Source organism: Schistocerca americana, chromosome 3, assembly GCF_021461395.2.
Source record: "Schistocerca americana isolate TAMUIC-IGC-003095 chromosome 3, iqSchAmer2.1, whole genome shotgun sequence".
NCBI lineage: Eukaryota > Metazoa > Arthropoda > Insecta > Orthoptera > Acrididae > Schistocerca > Schistocerca americana.
The window spans coordinates 383,211,039-383,224,087 of NC_060121.1; the positions used below are offsets into that span (position 1 = coordinate 383,211,039).

The 13,049-nt window shown below is 39.1% G+C and overlaps 1 protein-coding gene across 3 annotated transcripts in view; it reads right to left on the minus strand.

The window, feature by feature from the left end:
* The window catches only part of LOC124605662, a 100,038-nt gene that overhangs the window by 36,032 nt on the left and 50,957 nt on the right, over positions 1-13,049 (minus strand). For all 3 annotated transcript variants that reach the window (XM_047137498.1, XM_047137497.1, XM_047137496.1), the window contains 2 exons: positions 9,043-9,253; positions 6,577-6,720 (listed from right to left, as the gene is read on the minus strand). In XM_047137498.1, the coding sequence (XP_046993454.1) occupies positions 6,577-6,720; positions 9,043-9,253 (355 nt within the window). The remainder of the gene's footprint in view (positions 1-6,576; positions 6,721-9,042; positions 9,254-13,049) is intronic.

Here is a 13,049-nt window from a genome sequence, read left to right on the forward strand (position 1 = left end):
TATGAATTAATTTACTAGCTTCAAGCAGTTATCTGCAACTCTGTGTTCTTTAAATATTTGTCTTAGTAAAGTATTGCCCATAAACTGTAGATAACGTGACAGATTGCTCACGTTTTGGTAGTGTCATTAATGTTAGCCTTCTTTGCATATTTTAAGTAATTCATGACATAAGGAATACCACTATGGGACAACTGGACATGAACATCAATTGCAAAAAAGAATGTAATTATAATATATGCCATTTACGCAAATGGGAAACAGACTCACAATATTTAATCTGATCATAATAGTAAGACAGTGACTTTATAATTTCAACACGAATTAAAACTGACTTCTGCCATTTGAGAAGTGACACTGCAGAGAAACAAGTAAATTATTATGAGAGAGATTTCCTAGCCATTATTTACCTTCACAACACAAAATGTGTAGTACTGACAACACAAACCTATGAAAGTAAAGGCAGCATTAATATCTTGCTTTCGGAATTAGTACTTCCTTCCTTATGGAGTTGGAGAAGCTTAAAAATGAAGACCTGGTAACTTAGATCCCAGGACAAGAGGAACCCTTAGGTAGTGATGAAGAGGGAAGGGCAAAGATCCTCATCTACGCTCATCACTACAAGTGGGTTTCTCTCATATAGCGGTATGTGTGGCCTGCCCTTCCTTTGTACTGTTCCCAATGTATCCCTTCTCCTCCCTGAAGAAGACACTATTAGTTCTGAAAACTAGATAGTGTCAGTTTTATGTGCATCTACTAGCAGTTTTATACATTTTGTTGCCTCAAAGCAAACAATGACCAACAATTCCCTCTCATAATTCATTAGTTTTATTGGTCAAATTTTACTTTGATACAAACAAGTAAATCAAAGATCTAATCACCAAAGTGGCAGCAGAACACACACGTAAAAGACTGTTGTGATTGGCAAGCTTTCAGTGCCAGTGGATCCTTCTTCAGGCAGAAGGTTGAAGGGGAAGGAAGAAGGGTGAAGGAAAAGGACTAGAGAGGTCTAGGAAAAGGGGTAGATTTTGGGAAAGTTGCCCAGAACTGCGGATCAGGGGAAACTTACCATACGGGATGAGAAGGAAAGACTGATTGTTGGGGACTGCATTGGACGAGATTTGAAAACCTGAGAGCTTAAAGGTGGAAGACAGGATAATATGCAAGACAGAGATTACCACTACAACATCATGTACGAGTTAATAAGCGTAGGAAGCTAAGTGCATTGAACATAACAGAGATGGGAGGGGGCAGTGAAAAATATATGAGAAAGACAATGAAAGATGTAGAAAACTAAAATGGAGTGAAGCAAAGAGCAGTTACAGTGGAGAATGGCTGAGACGGAAGAAATTAACGTAAATTAAGGCCAGGTGGGTAGCAAAACCAAGGACATGTTGTAGTGGTAGTTCCCACCTGGGGAGTTCTGAGAAACTGGTGTCTGGGGGAAGAATCCAGGTGGCACTTGTGGTGAAACAGGGGCCGAGGTCATTGTCCTTCCCGTCTATTTTTCACTGCCCCCTCCTGTCTCTGTTATCCCAGATCACGTAAGAAACAGATTGCCCGATCGCTTGGTCTAGCAGGCAACCCTTGTCAGGGAACGGCCACCAGGCAGTGACAGCGTCACACCCTTACTTGTGGCACCAACCACTAGATGGCACTCTGTTCTGTGAAATATGTGACAACATCGTCCGAACATGTGCAGCTTTCCACCGTTTGGCATCTGAGAAGTACAGCTATTTCTGACATACCGGTGGTAGTGGATTGAGTCGTCATGCTGAGTGCCTGCGAATATATCAACTGTGGAAGGAGTAGACGAACAAATCCTGAACTAAAAATGTTCAGATTTCCCGACAAAGATAAAGAAAGGTTACGGAAGTGGATTTTAAATCCAGGTAAATCAATGAGTTAGTTATGAGTAAGAATTAATAAAGAGCCCTAAGCATTCGATCCCATCTAAATTTTGTTGACCTTATATTCTGATATAACGTGGCACCCCTTCCTTTATTTTTTTTTCGAAGATATCATTGTTAAGTGCGTACATGAAATTATATTTGTTTACAACTAAGAGTAATCAAATGCAAAATGTGATTATACTTAAGAACACTTACAGAAATACTTAGAAAGAAATCAAAATCTGTTTCTTAAACTTATTTACAGTCTCAATGTAAAAAATATATTGCCGTTATAACTCACATAATCCCTATACATACTCTATGCAAAATAAATAATTCTGTCGGTAATGTCAGGACGCGAAACCCACTGCTCAGTGCAGTTTGTCAGTAAACTAACTGATTATATTTCCAAGACGTTGAGAAGATTTTGAAAGCTTTATAGTGTTAACCTGCACATGGAGATCTTTTTTACCACCATAATCAGTATCAGAAGAGCTGTATAACAAAGAGGAAATAGAAGGCATGGAAGGCGAGTGTAAAACCAATGTGACTGCAATACAGTCTTCATTTCAACAGTAACTCGTGAGAAATATTTGTGTGTTACTTTTCATTTATTTCATTTCGCATATGATTGTGAGAAGTATCCCTACAGTAGAAATAAACTTGGTTTGTAGAATTACAGGAGCTAATCTACATTCTTCGATTGAAAACTCGGGAAAAACCACAGTCGATCATGAGCTACAGTCAGCTGTGTGACGAATGCATTTCGCGCGCAGCGCTCTAGCCGAACACAAATCAGCCTAATTCACGTCACCGAAGATACAGCGTTGCCAATTCCGTGACATGGACAGGTCAGTTAGCATTGTAGCATCGCCTGTGACATCTGTTGACCGATGGGAAAACTATTTTTACGGTTCCCTGTTCTGCCGTAAGGATGGTTTCTTACGTGATCTGGGCTGTTATGTACAATGCACTTAGCTTCCTACACTTATTAACTCATACATGATGTTTTAGTAGTAATCTCTGTCTTGCATATTATCCTGTCTTCCACCTTTAAGCTCTCAGGTTTTCAAACCTGTTCGTCTGATGCAGTCCCCAACAATCAATCTTCCCTTCTCATCCCATATGGTAAGTTTCCACTGACCCGCAGTTCTGGGCAACTTTCCCAAACTCTACCCCTTTTCCTAGACCTCTCTTGTCCTTTTCCTTCACCCTTCTTCCTTCCCCTTCAACCTTCTGCCTGAAGAAGGATCCACTGGCACTGAAAGCTTGCCAATCACAACAGTCTTTTACGTGTATGTTCTGCTGCCACTTGGTGATTAGATCTTTGATTTACTTGTTTGTATCGAAGTAAAATTTGACCAATAAAACTAATGAATTATGAGAGGGAATTGTTGGTCATTGTTTTCTTTGAGGCAACAAAATGTATAAAACTGCTAGTAGATGCACATAAAACTGACACTATCTAGTTTTCAGAACTAATAGTGTCTTCTTCAGGGAGGAGACGGGATACATTGGGTTCTGGGTGACTTTCCCAAAATCTACTCCTTTTGCTAGGCCTCTGCAGTTCTTTTCCTTCGCCCTTCTTCCTTTCTCTTCAACCCCTCTGCCTGTAGGTGGAGCCACTGGCTCCGAAAGGTTGCCAGCCACAATAGTCTTATGTGTGTGTTCTTCCGCCACTCAATGAGTATATTTTTATCTACACAATTACATAATTTTATCAATAACTGATTGTTTTTGTTGTTAAACAAGTAAATATTTGAGCACAAGTTGTATGTATTAAACCTAAAATAGAAAATAAAAATCACTTTAAATACACATTAAGTATATCTGTGTTAGGAAATTATTTCTACGCTGTAATTCAACTTCTGGAAAGATAAAACAATATGCTTTTTTAACACATTACAAACTACTACTCTATCATGCCAACTAAGGTCTTTGTAACAACTTCGGCTGAATAAAAATACTCAGTTGTGAAGTATGGTAAGTGCGTTCTTCAACACAGAAGGTCTTTGATGGGATTATAATACAGAAATCAGAGGCACATAGTACGCCAAATGGTACGTACAGCATAGCTGAAAAATTCATCCTCTTTTTCTAAGCTATCAAATTCTCCACTCTGAAGTACAGCACACGATTTCTACATTACAAGACCACTTCTACTTACTACCTACATCTACATCCACACCTACATCAATTCTTTGCAGTTCACCTTACAGCACCTAGCAGAGGGTACCCTGTACCACTACTAGCCATTTCCTTTCCTGTTCCACTCACAAATACAACAAGGAAAAAATGACTATCTATATGCCTCCGTATGAGCCCAAAATGAGCCCTAATTTCTCATATCTTATCTTCATGATCTTCACAAGCAATGTTTGTTGGAGGCAACAGGATCGTCCTGCAGTCAACTTCAAATGCCGGTTCTCAATATTTTCTTAATGGTGTTCCTCAACTATTCAACTAACTGCACTAATTTTCTGGTAAGTAGCAGGATGGGAGTGATGTGTCAAGCTCTCTACAAATTAAATCTCACTCCACAAGAATTAGTAAAATGCCATTCTAAAAGGAATACTGTGTGTGTGTGTGTGTGTGTGTGTGTGTGTGTGTGTGTGAGAGAGAGAGAGAGAGAGAGAGAGAGAGAGAGAGAGAGAGAGAGAGAGGAGGAGGGGGGGGGGGACGACGACTTTCATCTTACATCATTAGCAGTTCTATTCCACTATTTTGTGATGACTGTGTTATACAAAAATTCCAATGTAGTGCCAAACCACTGCGCAACCAAATATTTGAATCATCTTTTACTACATGTCTGTTCCATAAAATAAAACCTCATCATTAACACAGAATAAAGAATCCAATACAGCATTTTTCAAAAACTTGAAAATACTTAACTTCTCATAGATCCTGAATTAATCACATAGAAGGATTGATCTGAAAAGTGAATGGAGATTTTCACACAAGGAATTTCTTTGGAGACTTGATAATTTATTATGGACAATAACCATTCTCAATGAAAGTCATTTACTGTCTGATTAGTGGTTCTACATAACTAACATGATGTACGTAGTGTTTATGTCAAATTTTTGTCACTCTTTACAGTGTTCACCAACCGAGGTGGTATAATGGTTAAGGCACTGAATATTATTTCCAGAGAGGGGTATTCATACAAAAGACCAGTTATTCATGGTTTCCAAATGATTCCCTAAACTGTCCTATGCAGATGCCATTTTCTATGCCATTCATTTCCTTCCCCTTAACCTCTTAATTTTTTGGTAAATGATTCGATCTAAATGTTTCAAATGTGTAAATGTACTTCTTTCTTGGTGCCACTGTCAGGTACACTTCCACAACTCCTAATAAAAACAAATTTTTCATCTACAACCAATAGTCTGATATTTGTACCAAGGTCCTGTTGGAATTTTCTTGATCAGGTATTTTATGCACCTGTTGTGCTACCTTTGTTATGCATGTGTGTTATCTCTCTCTTCTTTAGTCTCTTAGAACTTATTTACAATGTACTGTGTACCTGATATTTGGATCAACATGTGTTAGAGAATTAGTGATTTTGACCATTAAATTTAATTATACAGTTATCGAATGCTGACCATTCATCTCCAGCGAAAATAAGAAAGAAAATACTGCAGCTGAAGCTGAATGAAAAGGACTTTAAATTTCATTTCGAGTAAAAACATTTATGTGTAAAAATTGCATTTGTAAACAAATGATGTTTGAAAATTAACTAACCTAAAAGATACAGAACCACAAATTGCTGGAGAAACAAAACGATTTAGCAGCCAAATATGACCAACAGATTCACAAGAGTCATAAATAGGGTATTATTCACCTAAAGGTATGTTTCCAAAACAGAAGTTCATGTGTTGTCCTACACTTTTCCCTTATTCATCATGGAAGGTTAAATGTGGAGTTTCAGTGTAGTGATTAAAATACAATGGAACAGAACAGTATGATGAAGACAACAGTGAACATACCACATCATATTTGCTGTACTGGCACTGCAGATATTCAATATCAAAAGACGAAGCAACCACATTTTCCAGATCTTTGCCATGAGCCTTTCCATTCCCCTGCACTTTAATCACTTGACTGAAATTCCACATTTGCAATTTGACAACAATAAGGGATGAACATATGACAACACAGCAATTTCTATTTTGAGAAATGTGACTGTAAGTACTGCAAATTTTGACATACAGTTTAACTTTTTTTCAAGATAAAATACCTCATTTATGACTTTTGTGAACCTGTTGGCCATAACTGTCTGTTACTCTGTATTGTATCTTCAGTGACTTGTGATTCTGTAGTCTTTAGATTAGCTAACCTGCAATCATTGATTGTGCACAAATGCAGAGTTTTACAGATAAATGATCTTCACAGGTCGTAGAACAGTAACACCTCATTTTAAAATTATTTTTATTCAGTTTTAGCCATTCAAGCTGTGGTACTTTCCCTGTTAGTCTCAGAATGAAGATGGCATCAAGAGTGACTGAAAAAAATTTAAAAGATTGCACGAGCCATATAGAACACTGATGCTCAGACGAGTTGTTAAAAATCATGAAGAAACACTATCTTGCAATTTCATTTAACAATAGATACTTAACAAAGGCAAGATCCTTTTGTTAAGATTGATTAAATTTGCAACACCTGGCACTGATGTACCAAAAATTACCTGGGTTGATTGAGCTGAAACCCCCCGAACAATAGGAATCAGCTCCTCTTGGAAACGATCAGGCCATAAAATGCGTGTCACCAGGCCGAAGTGCAAAGCTTCACTGGCTGTTATTCTGCGACACCCAAACAGCAGCTCACTTGTCTGAAAAAATTTATGAGATAGCATTAGAAACTGGATTCCTGCCCTTAGAAACTGTGTGTGTGTGTGTGTGTGTGTGTGTGTGTGTGTGTGTGTGTGGCAAGGGGATACCAGATCGGTATCAGTGTTGCTGCATGATAAAATTAACCAATAGAAAGTCAAGGTAGGAATAACAACAACATTATGAGCAGGACAGATTGCTACTCACCATAAAGATGACACACTGAGTTGCAGACATGCACGATGAAAAGACTGTTTACATGTAAGCTTTCGGCCAAAGCAATCTTCAGAAAAGAGAAACACATTTACATTCATACAAGCAACCACACCTCATACACGCCACCGCTACCTCTGGGCACTTCGGCCAGACTGCAGCAGAAACACATTGAATGTGAGCAAAAATCCAGGGCAGGGAGAAAAAAGGGGAAGTATAGCAGGGTACGAGTGGGGAAAGAGGAATCAGCGCTGCCGGGTGAAGCTTGCAGGAGAGACTAGAGGCGGCATACAGGGCTGCCAGATGCAGTGTCAGGAGGCTATGGGGAAGGGAGAGGAAGGGGAAAACATAGGGAGCAGAAAGGATAGGAGCAGAGACAGGGAAAAGACCACTTAATGCAGTGGCACAGAGCAGCACACAATGTGGGAGCGAGGAGGTGACTTGTGAGGAGGTGACTGGACAGAGGGGGCAGGAACAGTTGAGTGGAGGTGTAGGGACGGTTGTCATAGACTGAGGCCAGGAAGATTATGGGAGTGGAGAATGGATCTACAAAGTTCAGAAAAACTGGTAGTGGATTGGAGAGTCCAGATGGCCCAGGTTGTGAATCAGCCCTTGAAATCTATTTTGTTATGTACACCTGTTTGTTTTGGCATAGTTTGGTTCACTTTGCTCTTGGTCACAGTTTGGTGGTGCCCATTCATCCTGTATGGTGCCCAGGTGGTTAATGGTCATACCAACATAAAAAGGTGTGCAATGATTGCAGCAGAGCTAGTATATGACATGGATGCTTTCACAGGCTGCCCAACCTCTGGTGGAGTGGAAGGGTGGGAAAGATCTTGGGATGTATGTCCCTAATTTCAGGGCATGATGATAAATAGTCAAAGCCCTGAAGGATGTGGTAGTTATTCCAGCCCATGGTAGCATCGAGTGGTGATGGGGTCATTCCTCTGCAGCTGGTTCTTGGGGGTGGTGGGAGGATTGTAGTGTGGGAATATGGCATGGGGAATCTGTCTGTGGGCTGGGTCTCAGGGATAGTGTCTGTCTTTGAAGGCTTTTGAGAGATTTGCAGCGTACTAAGCAAGTAAGCTCCCGTCCCTGCTGATACACCATTCCCATGTGGCAAGCCTGTAAGGGGTAGATTTTTTTGTGTGGAGGGGATGACAGCTGTCGAAATGCAGGTACCATTGGCAATTGGTGGGTTTAATGTGGACAGAGGTATGGATGGAGCCATCAGAGAAGAGGAGGTCAATGTCCAGGAAGGTTGCACGCTCGGTTGAGCAGGCCCAAATGAACTGTATGGGAGAGAAGTGTTGTGGTTCTGAAGGAATGAAGATAGGATGTCCTGGCCCTGGGTCAAGATCATGAAGATATCATCAATGAACCTGAACCAGACCAGGGGTTTGTGTTGTTGGAGACTTCCTCTAGATGGCCCATAGACAGGTTGGCGTAAGAAGGTGCCATGCAGGTGCCCATGGCTGTGTCTTAGATTCGTTTGTATATCTTCCCTCCAAAGGATAACTAATTGTTTGTTAGAATAAATTAATAAGGTGTATGAGGAATGAGTTAGTGAGTTTAGAGTCTAAAGGATGTTGGGAGAGGTTCAACAGCGGCAAGACCATCATCATGAGGGATGTTGGTGTACAAGGAAGAGGTGTCAACAGTGAAGAAGTGTTGTCAACTGTGATTAGTAGGGATACAGGAGGTAAATGGGTGGGCATGATGAAGAATCAGTGAAGGAAGTGGTCGGTATCTTTAATGTGGGAGGCTAGATTTTGGGCCATGCGTCCTGTCAACAGGATGTGTGTGTTCTGCTGCCACTTAGTGAGTAGATTTCTTTATCTATTTAACTACATTATATTGTCAAAAACTGAGTGCATGTATACAGTAATAGACTAAACATTGCCAAGAAACCTTCTCTATAATGTTGGGAAAAGCTTTTATTTTACTAGGTCAGCACAGTCATTGTGAAGGGACAAACATTCTTATTCTGCTATTCAGTAATAAATTTCAAGAGAAGAAAATTTTTACACTTCTGCAGAAAAGTGACCAGTCACTCACTACTAACAGACAAAGTATGAAAATAATCTTAAAGTGAGTTAACTGTTACTTACCAAACAATTTCCAAACATGTATTGGAATGTCATTGTGGCTCCACCCTCAGGTACTTGTCCAAGTTTAGCATATGGTGTGTAGAATGTTGCTTTATCACTTGCAATCACCATGTCGAAAAAAGGTAGCATTGTTACACCTAAACCAACTGCTGCACCATTAACACCTGCTATAAGAGGTTTGTTGAAATGTGCTAATGTTCTAATAAAATCCCTGAAAATTAAAATTCAGTTTTGTAGTCAATGCAGAGGAAATAAGAAAATCTATTACAATGATTACAATCTACAATAGCCTTATTCGGTGTCATTAAAGTACACAGAAATACATAAGGCCGACACACTCAATGACAAGTCAATTAAATGCTATTTGTTTCATCACACTAAAGTGGAACTTCTATTTTACATTTTCCGATTTTACATTTTTTGCAATTCTACATCATAAATTCGTAGCCCTTATGAAAAATCCATAAGAGCAGTGCTAAAAATTCCCCGATTTTACGTTTCTTCCTAGTAATGTTTATCTCAAATCGAAGTTCTTACTTGACGCCTCACTTTACTTCACCCCGTTTTCTTCCTACTGATAACAGACCGACAGTTTGCTCCACAGGTGGTGGTGGAGTTGAGGGAATATTTTAGGTCATTGCAGAGAGGGGACATGTGAGGGAGAAAATGCTGACGTAATCCACAATTGGTATTGCCAACACAACTTGCAATGTTTTGCTTCACCATGCAATTAGGATACAATTACTGCTAGATCGCAGCAGCAATGGAAAAACAAGGCAGTTGGCACAAAGTGTTCCAGAGCACGAAGTATTGCATACCCAGCCAATGCGTGACGAAGGGGACCAGCTGTCATCTTTCCTTGCGCCAGTCTCATCTTTTGGCAAGTATTTCCAATTTACTGTATTCAGCAACAATATAAATCGTCATCCTTTTAAACTCAAAAATTGAGTCTCAAAGAATATGCTTGGTCATAATCAAGGAAACATTGACCATTTTCGGCTAGTGAACCTTTACTGGCTGGCGACTTGTTAAGTCACCCAACAGCCAGTGCAGGCATCACACCACACTAACGTAAAATGAGCTTGCCTGCTGGATGTGTGCAGAAGGGTAGTGGCCCTTTAATGATGGGAGTGCAGACAGGAGCGAAGGCATTCTGTGAAGTGCTGAAAATACACTTTTTGTGCACATGATTGCTTCGGCGGAGAAGCACATTTTGAAAACTTCTGTGTTCAAATCTGACACAACAGTCAGGATTAGGTATTTTGTGTATGGTAAATTTATTAATAGTGCATAACAATCTTTCATTCTGACAGCGTGTTAATTCTGTAAATATTAGCTGCTCCAGTTTACCGCATTGTATACATCTATTTCGACAGTCTCCTGACAAATTATCAGGGTAGTAAGCATTCGATTCAAACATTTTATGTTTTTATGTTATACTATCTGACATGTTCCACATCCACGAGAATAATCTCATTTCTTGGGTCTGTGGAACAAAAACTGAATCTAATCTAATTTAATCTCTACAGTTCCAAGAATTACATATACTACTCACATAAGTACTTTGCACCACACACTGTAGACAGTAAAGATTTGCAGCACTGAGAGCATGAAGTAAAACTCCAGTGCTGAGCTGTCTTCCAAATTTACACTTCACACATTGTGCAGAAATTCACTGATCTGACTTCTAATAAGCTTGTAACGTCAATTTGGGGAGTAAACTCATTTTTTTCACGTCTCTGTTTCTCTCGTCAAGCCTAAAATAACGTTTTGACGGTGGCAAGTACCTAAAGTGCGGCTCATAAGAAAAGCATTAAACAATAACAGGAATGGTGACGAATTTTGTCACCAAGCAGATGTCTGCATTTATGCTTAGCTGCTGCAATATTTTTGTTTTAATTCATGATGTTCATCAATATTTGCTAATTCTGGATGAGCACAAGAGAGAGATCCCTCAAAAATGCGTGTTTTGGTTTATAATCTATGGTCATATCATGTCAGAAAATAGCTCGATTACCTTGTACCCAGATACCAATCTCAGTTTTTTGACGAGTTTTTACTTGCTGTTACACTCTAATGAAATTCATTATCACAAATTATTGATAAACATGGTAATGTACTCTTAATTTACTTCACTTATACAGATTTTATACAATATATTGGAGATGACTGCGATTTTTAATCATATATGCCAATTACATGTGTTTTTGCTCAGATTTTGGGAGGTTTTAACATTTTCCTCAATTCTGCATTTTCCTCAGTTTTGTGGTTTTTAAGTCTGGACCGAACAAAAATGTAAAATAGCGGTTCCACTGTATTACTACATTATATAACCAAAAGTATTTGGACACCATCTGACAAGACTGTTGAAGAATACAATGGCATCTATTACATGGAACATGCAGACTACACTTGCATTCACAAGGAATTAAGACTATGGCATATTTAGCCTGTCAATATCAGCAACTAGTTACATTATCTGATAAGAACTATTAGCTAAAAATACAGGCCTTTTAGTTTTATTTATAAAAAAAACACAAAGATTAATATTTTCTGAAAAGCGATACAGACAAAAGATGTAAAAAGATAGATGACAATTTACAATTCCATTCTGCAAGTGTGATAAAATGTCTGTTTTATTTCTTCCTGTCAACAGTTTTGCCAGTCAATCTGCATTACTCCAACAGGATACCACATTTAAGAAGATAAGACAATATAAATTGTTGGTGAAGCTGGATCATTAAAATCACTGTGAAACATGTCTGCAAAAATATTTCAAACAAACAAGTATTGCTCTCTCTCTCTCTCTCTCTCTCTCTCTCTCTCTCTCTCTCTCACACACACACACACACACACACACACACATATATATATATATATATATATATATAAACACAGATGATGTGACTTACCGAACGAAAGTGCTGGCAGGTCGATAGACACACAAACATACACATGAAATTCAAGCTTTCGCAACGAACTGTTGCCTCATCAGGAAAGAGGGAAGGAGAGGGAAAGACGAAAGGATGTGGGTTTTAAGGGAGAGGGTAAGGAGTCATTCCAATCCCGGGAGTGGAAAGACTTACCTTAGAGGGAAAAAAGGACGGGTATACACTCGCACACACACACATATCCATCCACACATATACAGACACAAGCAGACATATTTAAAGACCACTTAAATAAGCTTGCTTTTCTTGTGCCAGATTATATATATAATCTGGCACAAGAAAAGCAAGCTTTTGTTCCATGGTGAAGCAGCTGAATCTTACCCATACATAACCAATAAGTCATAGGCACTATGTTACACAGTTAACAGTATGGAGAGACACTATAGTATTATACAAACATGAAAAGCTACATTAATTGTGATATGATGTACAATATTCATATGATAAATACTGAAGTTCTGAGAGCAAGCGATGCTAGTCTTTCACCACTTACTGCCACTGAAGAGCAGTCTGAGAATAAGTTCGCTCAATCGAAGAATATAGATTTAAATGAGCTGTTTTCTTTTAAATATGTTGTTAATGGAGTGGTATTCTGGGCATAGACATGTTACAGAAGTTAATTTTTACCATATATTCTTAAATGTATGCTTTATGCCAGATCAAAAGGCTCGAATTAATGCTATCTCTATTTCACAATATTATGAAAAGGATAGTTGCCAATCACTACATAGTGGAGCTGCTGGGGCACAGACAGACACAACAAAAAGACAGTCAAACAAAGCTTTTGGCCAAACAGGCCTTCATCAGAATAGACAACACACACACACACACACACACACACGACCACAGTTTCTTGCTGCTGAGGCCAGAATGTGAGCAGCAGCGCATGATGGCAGGGACGGGGTAGGAAGATGCCAGAATGGCATCCCTGTAAGTGAATTGTCAGTCTCAAGAGAAAAAAGTTGCACAGATTAGATCAGGGAAATAACTTCATTGAGAACCATGCAGATATTTTCATTCATCAAACAGATATTAACATACAGTAACTGTGACACA